At 41.1% G+C, this 20,631-nt stretch overlaps 1 protein-coding gene across 1 annotated transcript in view; it reads left to right on the plus strand.

Annotated features, from left to right (window-relative positions):
- LOC119000350 (uncharacterized) overlaps positions 1 to 20,378 on the plus strand; it is an 87,163-nt gene extending 66,785 nt beyond the window's left edge. The window contains exons 2-3 of the mRNA XM_037065308.1: positions 13,178 to 13,316; positions 20,280 to 20,378. Of these exons, the coding sequence (XP_036921203.1) occupies positions 13,178 to 13,316; positions 20,280 to 20,378 (238 nt within the window). The remainder of the gene's footprint in view (positions 1 to 13,177; positions 13,317 to 20,279) is intronic.
- Positions 20,379 to 20,631: the final 253 nt, after the last annotated feature.

Raw genomic sequence — 20,631 nt, forward strand, 5'->3', positions numbered from 1 at the left:
ATAACCGGATAAACAGTAAGCCCCTATGTGTTTTGCTTTCTCTGTCACTTGCTTGCCTTTTAAGTGGGGGATGCAATGTTTAATTAGGTTGACAGGTATCTTCCTTTTCTATCAATAATGCACATGAACTATTTGACAGGGAAGTAAAAGGATACAACGAGTGACTCACCGGAATGATTGTATAACAGTTTCATGACACATCTTTTCTGTTTTCAATATTTTATATAAGTTAATAGTAATTGCAATTATATGGTTTTCTCATATTTGAAGTCTAATGACATGAGTTGTAACTGTTAAATTTGGTAACAAGAGAAAAAAATCATTTCAATTAGTTCTTAATGGAAAGAACCCAAAGATTCTATCATTTTAAAAGGCAAAAAGAAAAGATGATAAATTAGAAAATTAATTTTGCTAATGACATTATTTTGATTCTTTTTAGTAAAAAGCAGTTGCTACAGCTAGGAAAATGCTGCAGCCATTTTCTTCTATTTTAAACAATATGCTAAATTCTATTTAAAACAATATTTAAAACTATATGCTAAAGTAATTAAAAATTTAATAACTTTGTATTTCTACTGTTGCATTTTATGAATTGCTCATTTTTAGAAGCATTTTGATGTGTACTGTTATCTGGTTTATAAAACCAAGTTCCTTGCCTCTTTGAAGTATTGGTAATATTGAAACATCTTTTATTACAAAAGCCATATAAAGATATTTTGAGTGAAAAAAATGAATACACTTCTTTGTGTTCACGTATGCCTAACAGTGAAACAATAACAATAATACAGTGAAACATTGTGAAACTTATCATGAATGCAAAAATAAAGATCTGGCACACAGAGCTTATTGACTCACAGGTCTTCATCCTACCTGTTGAGATAACACTCCCTAATTTAAAATCCTGTTAAACAAAATAAATATTTTCTTGGAACAGAATGCACTGTGGTTTAGTGATTCAACTCTCAGTGCTGACAGCCCAGGTTCTCAGTCAGTGCCACAAGAAAAAAACTTGTTTTATATCATCTCTGACCAAGAAAAAGCATTTATTTTATGCCTACCAAGTTTAGGTTATAGAGATAGGAGACGATAACTCCCAAAAATCTGTAACTGAATTGAGAAATGATACATATTCCTAGAAGATCTAATACGAACCCTTCATAAACAATACTAGGTTAAACCATAAGAAATTGTCATATTTAACTGGTTTTGATTTAGAAAACTGGTCTTTCCTAACATTCAACCTAAAAGTTCAAGACCAGTTACTGTCACTCACCTGATTTTCACACGCCCTCTGGTCCTGGAGGTATGAAGAGCGGCTGGACACGAACGCCGGTCCGCAGGCCGGCCTGCGCCTCCCGGCTCTGTGCTCCGCCCGGGGCACCGTGGGGCTGTGGGTTCTCCCTGGAGAACTGGGCGCAAGCTGCCTCTTTTCTTCTGCCTCTGCTCTCCTTCCTCAGCTCTGTGATTTCCACGTGTGGGAATCTTCTGCCCTCCTAAGCACATCCCCCACCTTATTTTGAATACTTTCCTCTCCTTTTTCTTTTTAGGCTTGGCCAAAGAAACCATTTCCCCTTCCCCTCACCGCCCTTCCTCTTCTTCCTTTTCTTTCCATCCCTTGTGTCTCCTTTCATGCCACTTATGATCCCTGGTTGGCAGTTGTACAGCCCAGGGCACAGGCAGGGGCACGTGTGTGTGAAGGAAAGGGAAACCGTGTGTTTTCATGTGAAATTAGAAAAAATGGTAATCTAGGTCTGGTAACAACAAAAGCCCTGTAAAGCCTCTTTGTCAGCTCTGAAAATTTTTCTAGCCATCATTTCTTTCTAATTGAAGCTGCTCTTTCTCCAAAATTCTTGTTCCAGAGAATAATCTATACTCAAGAAAAAGAAATACTCTATCTGAGACTGGTTTAGTGCTTTCTTAAGTTGCAGTAATATTGAAATATTATTCTGTGGTTCATGTTGGCATTCTTCTCCTTTCCAATTTTTTAAAATATTTTATTTATTTATCTTTAGAGGGGAAGGGGAGGAGAGATGGAGAGAAATATCAATGTATGGTTGCCTCTGGTGTGTCCCCTGCCGGGAACTGGCCTGCAACCCAGGCATGTGCTCTGACTGGGGATCGAACCGTGATCCTGTGGTTCGCAGGCCCGTGCTCAATCCACTGAGCTACACCAGCAGGGCTTCCAATTTTTTTTATCGTAAAAAAAGTTTTGGAACATGGCCCTGTTGTAAATTGGGATTTTCTTTAATATAAACTGAATCGCCAACGGGTAAAAACACAAGATTCATCACAAGCAGTGAAGCCCTGGAGGGAGTGAATTTTGAAATCAAAGGACAGATTTGATAGCCAAAGATTCCAAAGAGGAAAGGAGAAAGAACGAATAGGAAGCCCAAGCAGAGGTATATAAATAATGAAGCACTTCGTGCATGAGGGAAGGACGAACAAATCTCCGCAACCACAACCCGAAGGCTGAGTGGGGAGAGGGGGAGGGAGAAGGAGGTAAAGTGGTGTTGGAGTAGCACCTCCTCCCGCCCCCATGGGGGATTTGAAGCTGACATATGGAGCTTGTTACTAACGTCCCTGCTGGGACAACTTTATTACACTAGATGGAGAGTGGAGACACAGCGATCATCTCGTACACTCAGGAGGTTTCAGCTGATAAGAGCTGAGATGATAAATAACAGTCTATTCTCAGATTCAGCTTCATAACCTTTTCATTGTCTTCAGTCAAAAACCTGTATGTGTTTGTAGTATGTTTTGCATTGTTACTTCTCTCTTTTTTAATTGAGTTTATTGGGATGACGTTGGTTAATAAAGATTACATTTTGTTAGAAATGATTTTTAATTAGAGTTTTCTTTTGTAACATTAGCACCAATTAAAAACACTAATTGAATTTATTCATTAGGTACATGATGATAATTCTAGTCACTACTAAAGGATGCATCTAAGAGGCCCTTAAGCAATCTGGTCCCTTATGGAGTTTACCCACCTGGTGCAGGTGGGTGGGGGAGGCCCTTTAAAGATCTGATTCAGACAATTATGTACTAATTACTGAGCATTTTACATTAATCATTGAACCACTGCCAGGTATTTGGAAATCGAGCAAGTCAAACATGATGAAATTGACAGTTATGAAAATTGCTGTAAAAACTAGCTTTCATAAGAATTATCTTGAAAAAGTAAAAAACAATAAAGACTGTCTTATTTTAAAAGAATTCCTCTAGTTTCACATTATCATCATGGGCATTTGCCCATGATGAGTAGGCCCATACATTGAGTAGGGCCTTCAAACCTGTGAATTATAGCTCTGAGAAATTTGAGAGTATTTGATTTGTAAGGAAAGTAGGTATTTGTAAGTTTAGCAAATATAGTAAGTGCTAAAAAATTTTTATACAAGAAATAATTATACAATTTCTCTTGAAGTTTTCTTGCATCTCGAAATGCTATGAAGCAGTATTTGCAGCCGTGCAAGTATGATCAAAGCTCAGCAATGAGGAAGCTAATACTGCGAGTGCCTGGAAGGGGCTAACGAAGGCAGACAAGTTTGATGGCAGTTTCTTAGGGACCCCAGAGTCCCACAGACTTTTACAGATTGTTGTTGGCAGCAAAGTCGGTTTGGACTGGTGAGCCAAGGTGGGGCAAAAGGAGACAAGGGAAGCAGATGGTGCATATTAAAGCTGCTATAAAGTAACTTCAAAGTATGTGACATCACCGTGGACATCTAGAAAATGACGATGGACAGGCCAGCCTAGCATGCAACGATCGTGATCAGGAAGAGGCATTGTGAACCAAAGCTTTATATTGAAGTTATTTGAAACAGTCATAAACAGCAGCAGGCCCACAGCAGCTGCTGTAGGCATGAGTCAGACCATCCCTGCAGAAGGAGCTTTGTGGCCACTCACCCGGCAAACCCTCCTGAACATCTGTGATGTGACAGACGTGGTTTTATGCTGTGGCTGAAATAGAGGGAATCACGCGCATGAACCCCTTAAAGACCCTAGTCTCTGAGATGGGAGAAAGGGTCACCAGTGATTATAATGAAACTAAAATAGATCACATCTGCTGTAACAAAGCGTGCGTAAAGGAACTGCGTGTTCGAAATGGTAGCCCAGGTTCAGAAGGTGGAGGAGCTTCAGTATGAGACTGTGAGTTAGGACTTAGTTCTGTAGACAGTGCTGAACATCGAATGGTTTTCAAGCTGGAGAGTACATGAGGGAGACTGTTCTGTTTGTAATGTTAGCATGGGTCAGAGGGTGCAAGGAGAGACAAGATAGCAGAAAAGGGCTGAAAACTCTAAACGGAAGGGACAGTAAAGTTTGGGACAAGGACAGTGGTAGTTGGAATGGACAAAGATAACCAGGATGTTATACTGGGGAGATGGAAGTGACACATTTCATGTATTTTTAACCAACACCCCATCATTTTTTTCTCCAAAGGATTTACAGTCATTTGCATCCAATGAACAGGTGTAAATAGGGAAAGATCAGAAAACCAAAGGAATAATAGTGTGATAAGGCCAGAGAAGCAATTCTTTATAGAAATGTACATTTATAAAGTTCTGCGTAACTACTAAAATTGATTCATGATCAAGTACACAGTCCACATTGTCTGAAAGATAACAGGTGAAAATAAGAAAACTTTTTTAGTACCTAAGGATGAGAGAAAGGTCTCCTTTCAGTCCCCATAGACTACAGATACTCCTTGACTTACCATGAGGTTACATCCAGATAAGCCGATTGTAAGTTGAAAATACTGTAAGTCAGAAATGCATTTAATGCATATAACCTATTGAATCATAGCTTAGCCTAGCCTACCTTAAATGTGCTCTGAACACTTACATTAGCCTACAGTTGGGCAAAATTATCCAACATAATGAATACACTGTAGAGTATCAGTTATTTTCATTCGGGATCTGGGAGCTGAGAGCTCAAATTGCCTATCACTAGCCAGGCAAAGATCAATATGCAAAATTCAAAGTGCAGTTTCTACCGAATATTTTTCACGTTCTCACCATTGTGAAGGTGAAAACCATAAACCACTGTAAGTCAGGGACCATCTGTATTAAGAAAGAAGGTGGCAAACACCCTACTCGGCTCCCTGCAGTGTGTCCCACAAAGGCTTACACAAAGCAAGCTTGGATGTGGTGACCAAGGGTCACTTGGCCAGTGATCAGAGGTGGGGTGATGGGAACAAGAGGGCTCTGAGTTGGCGCTTCTCTGCCCTTGTACCTGCGCTGTGCTCTGCCTGGCAGCCTGCTCCTGGCCTGCTCCACGGCAGCACACACAGCACAGCTTTGCTTTGTGTGGTGGGGGATAGCAATGTAAGGTACCCTCTGTTGCATTATTAATGTGTTATTTATGAGCTAAGATAACAACAGCCAGTCTTTGGGGGGATTATATATGCCACCAGAAGAAAAGCTATATTCTCTCTTCTCTGCTGTTAGATGGTAGGAATTTGAGTAGCCTTAAAAGGAAAATACCAGCAATCAAGAAAACTTCTCTTATATTTCGTCAAACTCGTCCAACTTGAATGTTTCAAAGAATGCTGCAAAAATGCTATGACCGTAAGCTGCTCCGAGTGGGTGCGTGTGCAGTCCTGCCCAGAACACGAGACTCCCATGGACCTGGGCGGTTCTTGAGTCCCAGACCTTGGTCCCCAGTTCCCCAGGGTTCAGGGCGATGAATCCCTGAGTCTTGCTGGTCCCAGTTCTCTTGCCCAGAATGAGATCCTTCCTTCCGCTGGGACCAGCGTTAACAAAGCCACACCTTGTTCTGGGTGGGCTTCATGGTTTTTTAGTCATCTGCTGTGAATAACAACTAAAATCTACACGTTATTCGTCCCGAGAGAGCTTGGTTAAATTTCACAGAATCCGTGGCACTTGAAGCTTTGATTTCACACAGTGGAATCATGGTGACTAAGGCCCAGCCTTTGCTGGCTGGAGAGGTGATTCGCTTTTCTTCGGGCAGATCGAAGACGTGTCTGCCCCGCACAGCGCGCGGGGAGAAGGCCTCCAGCTTGAGCCGCTATTTGAAGCGTCCAGGTTACACACACACCGCACTGCGGTTTGACGGACACGGTATTTTTGGGTCATTTTTCATTGGGTTTCTATTCCATTTCAGAAATGGTAACTGGAAAATTGTTTTTATAGAAACAATGAGCCGTAGAAGAATTTTTTTACCATTCGTTAGTGGCATCTGCCAGTCTACTAGGCAGTGTGTGACAGTAAATACCTTTCTTGCTTTAAAAAAAATCAGGAGGCCAGAGAAGATGGAGGCAGTTGACAGTGGGGGCCAGTGGCATCGGGGTGTTATTATTATTATTATTATTTCCACAAAAACACTACTACTAAAAAAGATTGATGCCCTTATACAACCACTAGATGGCAGATTTTCTGCATTAAAAATTTACACACCGCTTGCAGCTGCTGAATACTTGTATTAGTGATGTAGTATTCCTTGTACAGGTAAAATTATAAAGATGTTTTGAACTTTTTTAACTTGATTGTGCAAATTTTATTTATTTCTCCATCTAACTGGGCATTTTCTAATTATGAAACTCATCTGCAGAAAATTTGAAATTAGTCTCTGAACTGGGAATGAGGTGGGTTTTTTACCGTCCACTCTGCCCTTACTTAGCCCTGTGACTTTGAACAGTGAACATCCGGGGCCTCAGTGAGCTCACTTGCAAGATGCCATGCTGGGTCACTAGATCATCTCTAGGGTATCTTCCAACTCAGACATTCTCATTTTGATATCACTTTATAATTGAGCCTGATAAATTCCCTGTCAAACACATGATATCTAGCAAGTTACTGTCTAGGAAGAGTCAGCTGGCATCTGTATACATCATTAAAACAGCTGATACTTATTGAGCACTTACTATGTGCCAGTTCTAGGTTAAGTGTTTTAAGAATATTACTTGACAGAATTCTCATGGCAATCTGATTCTAGTCTCCACTTTGCAGATAAAGGAAACTGAGGCTTAGAGAAGTTAAATAATTAGCCCAAGATTGCATAGCTGATGGCCAAGTTGGTATGAAATACATAGGTATACGGTTGCCATAGTTCATCTCTCATTCAACTGAGGAAAATATAAATTTGAATATAACATTGCTTCTGGAAAAAAATACCATTCTATAAATTGGAAACCCTTAATTTTTCAAGGGATACAGATTTGGGGGGGGGTTGCCCCTGGAGACAGGACAGATTTACATGGCTCTGTTGTCACACTGTCATTGGATGCCTCTGTGAGCCTGGCTTCCCATTCCACGTACATGGGTAACCAGCAGGCCCTCAGCTCTGTCAGTCTCTTGGTTTCTCAGAGCCCAAGTCTCTGTACACCTGCACCAGGTCATCGCTAGGGGCCTGTAGAGGCCTGGATTTATTTATTAATGGTGTATGTCCGTAATTTTACGCAGGGCCCAATGTTAGCAGCATAGAAGTTGCTTAATAAATGCTGGCTCTCTACTGTTTTGTAGTTGCAACGAAGAAATTCTGCTCACACTATCAATGCTGCTTGTTAGTGAATTAGGTTTTCTCCCTTCTTTGTGGCCAGGAAACGTATGGAGCCTTTCAGCCACTGCCTTAATTCAGAAGAGTGGCTTTAGTATTCAATCCTTTCAGCTCTCCTTAGGAAATAATTCAGTGCAGATGAAGGCGCCTTGTGGCAAATTTCAAATCGCAGCCCCAGCTATTTGACTATGCTAATAATCATTGGAGTGGACAATAGGTGGCAGTGCAGCCTCAATTTATACCCGATAGGTAGCCCTGAACCTTTCCTTGGGTATCTCACTTCATTCGTTTACTATACCTTATTAGCTCCTAAGCAGGGGCCCTTAAATAGGAACACCCATCTCGCTTGCTTTATCTTGAGCCCAAGACACAACAGTGAGGGCAGAACCACGGGATGGAGTAGACCAAAATAGGAAACCCCAGTGGGTGGGTAGGAAGCAGAGGAGACTGAAGTTTCTCGGGCCACTCCCAAGACCCAGAGAGGCCTTTGTGCTGCAAATACTGAAAAAGCAAGGTATTTAGTTTTCTTTTTCTGAGAGAGGGCCACCCAAATTATGTAAGCTTCAGCTTCACAAAGCTTGGATTTGTTTGGAAGTGGCTCTTTTTAACTTAGGAAAAAGCAGACAATCTCACCATTATTAATTTTCTACCAACGTCAGGGAGAAAGGCAATCTGGTTTTTAAAAGCAAGCCAAATAAAAAAGAAACATAGACCATAACGGAGCGAGCTGGCCAATATTCCACTTACTCAGGAGTCTGAGTCAAATGAAGTACCAAACACTGAAGCCCTTCACTTCTGGCAATGTACTCCCTGTGCTCAAAGGAAAAAAAGTACAGATGGTAATTAGCAAATTAATAAGTTACCCTCTACTGAAACCCCAGACTGGTAGGCAGTGTTTGGGGGACTTTACTTCATTCTGTCTTATTTTTTGTTAGTCCAAGAGGTGATGTCCTTAATAAAAGACCAGTGGTAACTATTCACAAAGGAAACTGTACTTCCATTTTCAAATCTTAATTTCTCACCAGGTAGCCAAGCTTAGTCTTGCTAGGGACCACCTATCACCTCCCACTCATCAGGATCTAAATGAACGTTTGCTCTTTGGAATAGACAAAATGAACTCTCCAGTTGGCCTTTCCTGTTGGCGAACACTTATAAAGGTTGGTCTGCAGGCTGGGGAGACTGGTCCACGTTCACAGGGAACTATTATTTAGAATTAAGTGCCGCTGCCCCCTTGATGAGCCTTTATGCCTAAGAGGCCTACTGTCCTTGAGAACAGGGAGTGGGTTGCCCTCCGCTGCGTCCTCTGACGTTTAGCACGTAGTAGGAGATCTAAACATGCTTTCTGAAGAAGTGAAAGCTGGAAGTTATTTAAAAGGTTAACGTAGGGCCCAGAGACCCTCCAGCAGATTCCAGGTCTGTTATTTCTGTGTAACATTTTGGGAAGATTGTGCTTCAAGAGACAAATCCGTGCAATACGTTTGCTGTGAGCAGTTCCGTGTCTGACACAAGAGAGGAACTAGGCAATGGCCCCTGGCTGGCCCAAGCATCTCTCTGGGCTCGGGTGGGAAGCTGTCCTGAAGTCAGGATCTGCTTGTAAAGCCCCCTTAGGCCTCCCACGGCCTTTCTTTACCTCCCAACCGAATCCTGGAACAGACTTTGACATAATGGCACCTGTGACCAGGTGTCCAGCTGCATGGCCTGGATGTGGGTCAGGAGGAAATGGAAGTCAGCCAAGACCTCCTGCTCCTCCTCCCCTCAAAGGGAGGTCAGAGGTTCTTGGCTGTGCCACAGCTCAGCATTTCCTGTTGCAGAATTATGGGTGAAGCAAGGACCTTCCCTGGATGATCTGTAATAGTCTTCCCCTTTTTCTGGTGGTTGAGAAAAGAAATCTACCTTTCATCATGACCCCAAGCACATAAAACTGACCCTTGGATAGCATGCTGCCTTGTTAGTTTATCCCCCAAATCAGGAGGGCAAGCAGGCTCCCTGTGTCCAACATGCTATGAGGCTAAAATCATGAATGTTTCTCCTTTGATAACTCAAGTTCTTTGATGTGTATCTGCTCTATCTCTACTAACAGTCTAGTAAGTGTGGCGGACATGTTTCAACACGAAGTTAGGGAGGTGATGTAACACACAAGAATTCACTTCCACTCCCTACAACTTTTTTCCCAATTGGCCCCAGTTTGTTCAGGTGCCCACTCTGCACAGTGATGTCTTTCAGGTCCCAGCCTTGAGGAGGTCAGTGTAGTGATTGGTTTGGTTTAGGGATGAAATGTGCAGAGAAGTCAGGGACATGGCTTCTGGGGAGACCTCCTCACCACTAAGCCAGGTGCACAGGAAGAGATCATCTTGTCATCTTCCAGAACTATTGGATCCATAGATGATGACCGGAACTGCCACAGCCACTGATTCAGCAGCTGAATAAACGGATTAATGTCATCTTCCAGAACTATCGGATCCATAGGTGGTGACCGGAGCTGCCACAGCCACTGATTCAGCAGCTGAATAAACGGATTAAATCCGCTTAGTTCACCCCTCCTGTTTTCTCTGCAGTCATGAAGTTCATTTTTGATGAAGCTTTTATGAGTTGGCCCTTGTTACTTGCAGAAGGATCCTATGCTATAGGCAGGGATTGGATCACAAGAAAAATGTATAGAAAGCACAGCTTTACCGTCCTTTATCACACAGCGTGTACGTAAGTATCCAGCAGGAAGATTGAACTCCGTGTGGGTGCCCACCGGCAATGACACGCGTGGCTGTGTTTATCTCTGCACTCGCTCAGTTCATTCAATGGGCACATGTATTTTTCCCCAGAGAGAAAAAATACTAAAAGTGGCAGACTTCATATGAACTTCTGGTTTACATATACAATTTGTAAGATCTCAGTGGTTGGAATCGGTTTTCAAGTCTTACTGGTCTTTTCTCTTGCTTGCTGCTCTTGGCTTATTTGTGAGCAGAGGACTGGTGAGCCCTGTGGTGCAGGGTCAGTGGAACAAATAGGTTTTGATGGTAAAAAATAGGTTTTGATGCGTCCATGTTAAGACTATAACACCTTTTCTACTTTAAGAGAAAGTAGAAATAGGCTACTATGGTAAAAAATAGGTTTTGATGCGTCCATGTTAAGACTATAACTCCTCTACTTTAAGATGCTTTTCAGTGGTTATCTAAACTTTTCTGAGGGTGTTTTTTTCTCCCCTCACACATACTGACGCAAATTGGCTTACATGTGGCATAAAATGTTGCAGAAGGAAACTGTACAAAGTGGTTAGCCATGCAGAATAAAATTGTGATGTGGCTAAAGAAGTTATTTTTCATTTCAGTTCCCTTTGAAACTGACTGAATTACCTTCACTCTATACAAATATTACTTTTATGGCAACTGGAGGAAAACAAAAAGAAATTTTTGCTGTTAATGTATCTCCACATTTTCTGGAATACAGAGAATGTTTTCCAAAACAAAGATGTACACAGTCGAGTTCTCCAAATTATGCTATACGTAACTCTAGCTGACGTTACCCTATTGATTTATGAAAGCAGCAGCTCACTGCTGCTCTAGAGTGTTAGCATTTACCCTAGTTATCTTTGTATCATTGGCATATTGTAGAAATTCCACAAAATCTTCTATTTCTTCTGTGAAGTATGAAAGCCTTAGGTGTTTTAGTTCTCTTTCCACTTTATTAGCATTCTTCATTCAAAGCCCATATCTTGCTCCAGTATTTTTATCCCGAACCTTAATAATATACTTAAGAGGTATACCAACCCTTGTATTAGTTAGGATGCTCAATTGCAGATAACAGAGAATGTTCGACTCAAAATGACTTAACAACTAGGGCATTTATTATGTAACATAACAAGACCTTCAGAGCTAGGGCAGGCCTAGGATTGATTAATTCAGGTACTCAGCAATATATTTAAAGACTCAAGTTGCTCTTATATTTCCGCCCTGCTCTCTCCTCCATCTGTTCTCCTCACTGGTGATCAGGATGCTCATAGAACAGGTTGATTTGGGTCACAAATTATACGAAAAAATGAAGGCTACACTAAATGAAATAAGGAAAATGCACAGGGAACCAACAATGATGGGAAGAAAACTGGGACTCAAATCAATGGAGTGGATGAGAGGAAAAAAGAAACAAACAAAAAAGAATGAAGAAACAAAAATTTAAAAAATGAGGAGAGGCTTAGGAACCTCCAGGACATCTTTAAATGTTCTAAAATCCGAATTATAGGGGTACCAGAAGGGGAAAAGGGAGAGTGACAAGTGGAAAACTTATTTGAACAAATAATAAAGGAGAACTTCCAAAATCTGGCAAAGGAAATAAACTTCCAGGAAATCCAGGAAGCTCAGAAAGTCCCAAAGAAAGTGGACTCAAGAAGAAACACACCAAGGTACATCATAATTACATTAGCCAAGATGAAAATAAAGGAGAGAATCCTAGAAGCAGCAAGAGATAAGGGGACAGTCACCTACAAAGGAGTTTCCATCAGATTGTCAGCTGATTTCTCAAAAGAGACCTTCCAGGCAAGAAGGGGCTGGAAAGAAGTATTCCAAATCATGAAATCCAAAGACCTACATCCAAGATTGCTCTATCCAGCAAAGCTTTCATTTAGAATGGAAGGGCAGATAAAGTGCTTCTCAGATAAGGTCAAGTTCAAGGAGTTCATCATCACCAAGCCCTTATTATATGAAATGTTAAAGGGACTTATCTAAGAAAAAGAAGATAAAAAATGAACAGTAAAAAGACAGCAAACTCACAGTTATTGACAACCACATCTAAAACAAAAGTGCACTAAGCAAACAACTAGAACAGGAACAGAACCACATAAATGGAGATCGCATGAAGGGTTAGTAACTGGGGGGTGAGAGGAGGAGAAGGGGGAAAAGGTACAGACAATAAGTAGCATAGATGGTGGGGAGAAAATAGACGGGGAGGGCAAGAGTAGTGTGGAAAATGTAGAAGCTAAAGAACTTACAGCATACGGACATGAACTAAAAGGGGGGAATGTGGATGGGAGGGGGTGTTCAGGGTGGAGGGGAATGAAGAGGGGGAAATGGGACAACTATAATAGCATAATCAATAAAATGTACTTTAAAAATCAAATAAAAAATTTTGTTAGCCACATGGTGAAGTCATCAAGATTTATTTATAAATGTGTTATGAGAGTACCAAATTATCTATAATCCTTCATAGGTTTTAAAGAATGATTTGTTATTTTAGTTGATTGTAAATACAGTTGACCCTTGCCCAACACAAGGGTTATATAGTCAAAAATTCTGTGTAACTTTTGACCTCCCAAAACTTAACTATAGTTGCCCCTGGGTATCCATGTGGGATTGGTTCCAGGACCTGCCTTAGATACGAAAATCCATGGATTATCAAATCCCTTATATAAAATAGCATAAAACAATGCATGCAGTTGGTTCTCTACATCCACGGACTCCCAGCTGCTGACTGAAAGTATTGTTTTTGATTGGTGGTTGGTTGAATCCATGGATGCAAAACCAATGGGTACAGAAGGTTGGCTGTACTGAAAAAATCTGCATATAAATTCAACTGTATTGTTCAAGGGTCAGCTGTACACACGGAGAAATATGCCTTTGGGTTTCATGATTTTCCAGCATTCCTGGCACGTTGTCAACACAACTGTTTCCACTCTTTCTAGAGCTTCAGATGCAGAGGATGGAGGACAGGTGGCTCAAGAGCGCCAGGCGTCTGCACTGCACAGCGGGGAGTCCCAGTTCCCTCAACCCGACAACGAGGTGCCTGCCCCCCTACCTACAGAGTCTGGGTTGTTCAAAAAGGTAATGGTTATTTCCAATATTTGGCTACTGACAATAAACACTTTAATGAATTAAAACACTGTAAAGCAACTCCTCTGATTGAAAAACACAAGAAGAATGGTAAAATAGTAGATAGTAAAAAGCATATTATAGATCAAAGCACCATGATAAGAAATAAGGAGTCTCAAGGGGAAAGTGTGCACCTTCGCTCTTTGCTGGCCCTAGGTGTTCTTCCCCATTGTCACAGCTGTGACACGTGTGTTCTTCCTTTCCACACAGGCTGTGCTTTAATTTGAAGCTATACAAAGTAAGGTGACATCAGTAGTTGGAATTTGTGGTTCTTTCCCATGAAAAGCATTTTTTTAATTTTTAATTATTTTTTTAAATCCTCACTTGAACAGCCCTGGCTAGTGTAGCTCAGTGGATTGAGCGTGGGCCTGCGAACCACACAATCGAGGTTCAATTCCCAGTCAGGGCACATGCCTGGGTTGCAGGCCAGTTCCCAGCAGGGGACGCATGAGAGGCAACCATACATTGATATTTCTCTCCTTCTCTCCTTCCTTTCCTCTCTAAAGATAAATAAATAAAATCTTTAAAAGAAAGAAGTCAGTAAAGAGTATTACAATACGCTGGAAGAGTAGTGTATTGTATTAAAAAATCCTCACTTGAACATATGTTTTTATTGATTTTTTAGACTGAGGGAGAAAGGGAGAGAGAGAAACATCGATCTGAGAGAGAAACATTGATCGGTTGCTTCTTGGGTACGTGCCAACCAGGGATTGCACCTGCAACCTTTTTTTTGTTGTTGTTGTTGCACAAGATGATGCTCCAACCAACTGAACCACCTGGCCAGGGCTGAAAAGCATTTTTACTACTTCCTGCTGTCAGGCATTTAGAGTTGTTATTATATCAGTAGTTACTTCCTAGTATCTAGATGTTTGCACAGAGTGTTCTTATTAATTATATTGCTTTAAAAGAAGAATTCTCCCCAAGCTGATGGAAAGTAGTTAAGAAAGAAGGACATGATGAGATTATTAGCTCATGTCGTATATTTTATTAGAACATGATCAAAGTGGGTAGGGAAGTTCAACAGAGAATGCTTCCTAGCTCAAAATAGTCTGACGTCAATCAGAGTACCCGAAATACAAAATTAAAGTTTATAAAATGTCAAAATAATAATTCACATTTATATTAAAAACAGTTAAATAACCTGGCTTACTGTAATGTATACTTACTTTCAAATTGGTTTCGCATTTTGTTCTTTTTTCTTTCTAAGAAACAGTGTATAACTGGAAACAAACCTGGTAAATCTAGTCACTGACCCTTGCTAGTTTCAAGCCATTTCCTATGTTTGTCCTTTAATAACTGACCGTAAAAATAGTTCTGTAAGTAACATGCCATTAAGTACCCTATAATGTTTACCGAAGTCCGGATAACCATTGATGGCAGTATTTAGAGTTGGGGCCAAAGTAAGTTCCTCGAGAGGAGTGGAGGTAAGGGTCTACCATGCCTCCTCCCTTAGTTTGCAGTCCAACAATAGCTGTGTCCTCTTCTCGCTGCTGACGTCCTATCTGGACACAGTCTCTCCGCCCTGGCCCACTGTCCCAAGAGGCAGTCAAGGAGCCCTGGCCACTGAGTGCCCCACAGGAGAGGCCCCATGGCCAAGCCAGAGAGTCAGTCCTGGGAGGACTGGCAGGGGGAAGGAGGCCAGCTGGTACCCAGAGGGAGAAGCACAGGCTTGGAGCCAGAAACCAGTAAACTGGGAACCCAGTGTAGGATGCAGCCAGAGCAAGTAAAAGTAGGGCAGGAACTTGAAGGGAGCCAGCAGAGGCAGAATGTCATTCTGGCTACAGTGTCTCCAGGTGTCACCTGACATGCGGTCGGCCAAGCACAGCTATCCTTTGTACCTGTACTACCCCTCCCCCTCAGAGATGGTCAGATACCACAACAGGAAGGACTGGCTCCAGGGTCCACTTCTGGGTCTGCCTGTTGCTTCAGTCTCATTCTATTCTTCCTCTCTCTGCTCCCTTTCTCCCCTCCATTACCCTTCTTTCACACCCCTGCTCTCCGGTCTCTGGCTCTAGATCTTTCTCATCCGAATATTCTGTTGGGACTGGGAGAAAGGATGAGGAGGTAGAAAGACCTGCTCTTCCCTGTTGATGTGTTCTCACCTCTATGTCTGTTGAGATCCTGGCTGGGAGGATAAGTGGACCGTTCTCAGAAGTGCAGGACTCCCCCACACCACCAGCCTGGCGGGTGTAACTGGGAAACAAAAGTTAACTCCACTTAGATTCTGGGTAGTTTGTACCTGCTGTGAGTGCTAGGGTACTGCCCATATCTTCATAAGTCCCCTTCTCTTAGTCCACTCTGCCATGAGCCCTGTCATTTCCTGTGAGGTTTAGCAGATTTACTAGGCAGTTATAGCAGGAACACCCTTTGCGTCTTTCCCATGTAGAAGGCCGTAAATTCTTCCTAAGGTTCCTGAGTTCATCTAGCCCTCTAAGTTACATCTATTTTTTCAGAATTTATTCACACTCTATATTTGTTCTGTACATTCTGAGTTAGTATATTTGTTTATTTGTTTAACATGCTATTAAAATTCCTCAGACATTCCTTAAAGCTGACTGCACTATGTTGAATATTTCAATTAAAATAACACATTTACCATACCTGCTTGGATAAACAAAAATATGGACTTATAATGACAAAGGTAGTATTGCCTCTCAAATGCATATATGCATCAAATAGGAAAAAAGTGTAACTAGAAATCAAAATGATATTTTTAGAATTTAAGTCTTAGATGCAAAAAGATCACCAGGGATTTCATATGTATTTATACAAAACAATTTGTCCTCTAAATGGCTACATGAAGTGTTTAGTCAGTTCCAGAGTAGAAGATATGTTTCTGTAAAATATTTGTATTTCTAACAGACCATTTTTCCACATAATAGAAAAGCATAAGAAAGTGATATCATTAAAAGAAACAGACATGTATATCATATGTGACAAACGTGTTGAATATTTCTTTACATGTGAGAGGATTAACATGGTAGATTGTATGTATTTTGCTATATTTATTTTCATGCATATACTTATTTTCTATTTATGGCTGAAGTTATTTTATAAGTAAAAATTTCTTAATTCCAGTACATGGAAGTATTTCTAGGACATGAAATAATAAACAATACTTTAAGAATTAAGGTATTTCTTTCAAAAATAGAACAAGAATAGTGAACAATGTATTGTTAATTAAATTAGTGTGTTCAAAAAGGCAATCACCTTCATGAGTATTTCAATGATTTCTAGTATAAAAATTCCCCTTCAGGTCTAAAAATTTATTCTGATCTAGAAAATTTTATGTGAAAGTGATTAGAAGTGAAATTGTCATATTTTAATAATTCTGGAAACAAGCTCAAGAAGTTAAAATAGAATAATCAGTACTGCAATTATTTTATCAATTCAAGCAAAACACAGTTTTGCTTTAACCATTTGGATTCTTTCATTCCTGATGACCCGGATGTAGCCTCTGTTCCCTATTGCCTACAAGTGTGTGTGAGTGTTCACATGTATAAGTGTGTGTGTGTGTGTGTGTACTTTCTAAAAGGAAAAATAAGCCTCTCCACTGCCAAAAAAATGCCTCAAAAAACAAATGTAACTGTAATCTATCGAGGAGAAGAAATCTGGCCAAATCGGTGTTGCTCCCTGTGAAGTCGGAGGTACAGATTTTGATTCTTGTTCAAGCTTCTCTGCCCCATCATTCAGGAGACATCTGTGACTCTCTAGTTTCACTCCTGAGATTGAAGGGCTCCCAAACCATCCAACACAGATAGGTGCCCACTTTAGGGTCAACCATCCCAGAGCTGTTTCTACCACCAGACAAAAAGCTTCTACCAAACAAAAAGCTTCTGACAGCTTTTTTGTCACCCAGTTAATTCTGTCATTGTCAAGGGGAGCATTTCCTGGTTTCCTGTATGGTTATTCTAGTTTAGTCAATGAGAATAACAATTCCACCTGACAAGCATTTGTTGAGGTAGCAGAGAAGAAAAAACATTTTCTAACACTTTAATTTCCCAGGTTTCCCAGGTGGTTGGCCACCTGGAGAGGTGATGTGCCATACTTCCCTTCCCACCTCCGTTATCTGCCCTTTTTGTCTTCTCCACACAGGCCCACTGACTCTTCTCTGAATGCCCAGTTCTCAGCCTTACCCCATTTCCTAGGTCAGACCAAGTTCAAAACATGAAGTGCTTAAGAGGCCTCAGACTCATTCACACCTCACCCCAGCCCTGCCCCATCCATGGGGCACAGTGTTGTGTCTTCTCCACAGCTGGGCTGACGAAGGCACAGGATGTGAGCACTGATCACTGAGCTGCATGTTTTGTCTCGAGCCACCCAGGCTGCTAATCTTACCAAGGACAGTTGTAACAGCATCATGCAAGAGGTAGGGCCTTCCAAATCCTGAAGTCTAACCCCCAACCCTAGCCCTGAGACTGAGGCATCAGTTACCAGCTAAGGTTGGGCCATCCCAATAGTGAATTCCTTAATGGACTTACTAGTATGTATCATCCATTCATTTCACCTTCCTATTGGTACTTTATCTTAAATTACTGGCACAGTGATCAGAGACTGCTGAGGTCTTAGACCTATCTTTTTGCAAATCTCTGCTACGATCATTAGTCCAATCTTGCCATCATTTCACATAATGCTACACACGCTCCCCACCGTCCCCCACCCCACCATCCCTTCTGCCCAGGACCCGTCCTATCCTCTTAGGTAGGTCTACCATCAAGCTGCAGCTTGTCAGCCCTTTCCAGACCGTCTGCGTGGCAGAACTCTCTCCTGTTCTATCAGTACCGACCTAAAAGACTATAGTGTTAGGGGGGAAAGACCAGGATAGATAGCAGTAGGTATAGCATGGGTACATTTTGTGTAAAAGTAGAGTATTAGAACATGTATATATTCAAATATATATGTGTGTGTATACATCTTTGTATGTAAATGCATTAAGAAACTGTAGAAGAATACATGGAAAACCAGCAATTCATTATCGGTGATGGGCAGAGGGAAATGAACGTATAAGGGACTAAGTCATCACCAGATGTAGCAAGAAATCAATGAGTGATTTATTTTTCTTTCCACCCCAAGCACATGTGTTGTCTTTCTTTGAGGTAGTGACTGTGAGTGCTGTTTATTTATGTATGTATAAATAAACAAATAAATAAATATCAGCCAGTTCATTTTCTGTATTAACCCAAACTAGAAGGCTTTGTCTCTAGTTGGGTTTTAAGAGTTGTTTTTAAAGAGTGTAGTAATACATTTATTAATTTTTCTTGCAAATGTCAATTGCTTGCTGCAAAAACTTCCAACAGTACTGAAACATACAAAATAAAGATAAATTTTCTCTTCACCCTTGAAGGTAACTAGTTTGGTATCTGTTCTTTCAGACTCTTTCCCTATGCATCTATATAAACAAGTCCATTTATGCTCCCAAAAGGATCATACACTGCATGTAATTCTCTCGGTTTTTTTTTTCACCAATCTTTATGAACATTTAAGTTGTTTCCACTTTCTTTTATAAACCGTGTTCTCTTTGTGGGTGTTTTTTTTTTTGGTCAGTATTTTTGTATGATAATTTCCTTAGAAATTGAATTAGCTGAATTAAAAGCACATTTACTTCTCAGTGCTATAGATACTACCGCAATTTTTTTTTAATCAGCCTAAGATCCCAAACACAATTGAACAAATGTGCCTCTTTTCCTACTACTCCATGCATATTGTATGTAATCAATATTTTTCATTTTGCCAATATTTTTGTATGTCACTTGTTAAATTTGCAATTCTTTAAGTAAGAGTGAGGTTGAACTCTTTATTTATGTTTATTGGCCATTTGTATTTCTTTGGTGAATTATCTTTTCACAAGTTTTGCTCGTTTTTTGTTGGGTTGCTTATCTAGTTGAAGATACTGTGATGAAGTGATAACCATTGGTATTCAGAATTGATAAAAACGTATTTTTCTATGGGACTTTTAATCTTCTTTGTATTCTTTTTCTTTTTGAATGAATTAGTGTTCTGGTACTCAAGCAGGGGTAAATTTGTTGTGTGGTTGTGGGCGGAGTGGACTGTTAAGTAGTAGAAATCCGAAATGCTGTGCTGCCCGCACTAAGGAGGAGTATCGGAGGAGGTGGGTGTGGAGCAGGAGAGGGATTTCCGGCATCCTCGGTTTGGTCGCCCATGCGATGGGGTTAAAGGAAGGGCCCAGAAGAGTAACCGGCATGCCCTTGCCTCTCACTCACCCAGTTCTCTTCCTGCATATCTTTCCATCTCTTTGTTCAAATAAATTTCTTGCGCTTACTATTAAAAATATTTACAACAGTCTCAGACTCAAAGCATCCGGGACTGCATACATTTAAACGAAGTCCTGTGGGAGTCTGCTTCCAGCTCTCGTCAAGAGAGATCCATTTCTTTCAGGAGTACTCAAGCAGTGACCATTCTGAGCAGCACGCCTGTCTTGCTGGCAGGGATCACTAGTGGCAGTAAAGCTCAGAGCATCTACAAAGCTCCATAGAAGTACTAATTACTGTTATTGTTCTCGGACATCCTTATATTCCAAGCTGAATTCCTACCAGCTAATGCGGTACAAGGGGAAATTAAAGCTCTTGTGGCTTCATCCCCATAATAAAGAGGAGTCTCTGGCCAGTGATGCTCATTTGTCTTCTCCGAGGACCTCAGAGAGGGTCACATTGTCATGTCAGCTGGAGAGATGAAAAGTTAGGGGCTTGTCTTCCTTTGAATTGATGAAGGATTTGTGAAAATTATAATAGAATATTGGCTTTGGTGAAGTCCCTCTTTGGGGATCCCTTTTTCTGCCAAGGACCAAGGCCCCTGGCCGATCTCTGAGGACATCTGAGCCCATCGGAACCCCATCTGGCTGCGCTTGTAGCTCTGGACATTCCATTTCTTCTGCAGTATTGATTATTCTCTCTTGAGGAAAATCGGAAGACTTGTCCTACTCGGAACCTCGATGGGGGGTCAAACCTGCTGCAGGTGCGGCTGTGGCAGGTGTCACGGCTGTGCCAACAACCGTAGCAGGAGTGTTGACCCTCGGAATAGATATCCTGACTCCCGAAACAGAAATGAAAACTCCAGAAACAGGTTCCATGATCGGGATTTTGAGGTAAATCCTTGCTGAGGGAGGGAATCCTTCTGAGTCATTGCTTTGTCCAATGTCTCTTTAAGAACATTTGAGAACGAGGCCCATTGCTGTGAATCATTTTCTAGTACTATTACGCAAGGCTAATGCCATTGGAGTCTCATATATTTGAAAGTGTTCTGGGCACTA

Source organism: Sturnira hondurensis, unplaced genomic scaffold (assembly GCF_014824575.4).
Source record: "Sturnira hondurensis isolate 20B ecotype Veracruz unplaced genomic scaffold, ASM1482457v3 Scaffold0015596, whole genome shotgun sequence".
Taxonomy (NCBI): Eukaryota; Metazoa; Chordata; class Mammalia; order Chiroptera; family Phyllostomidae; genus Sturnira; species Sturnira hondurensis.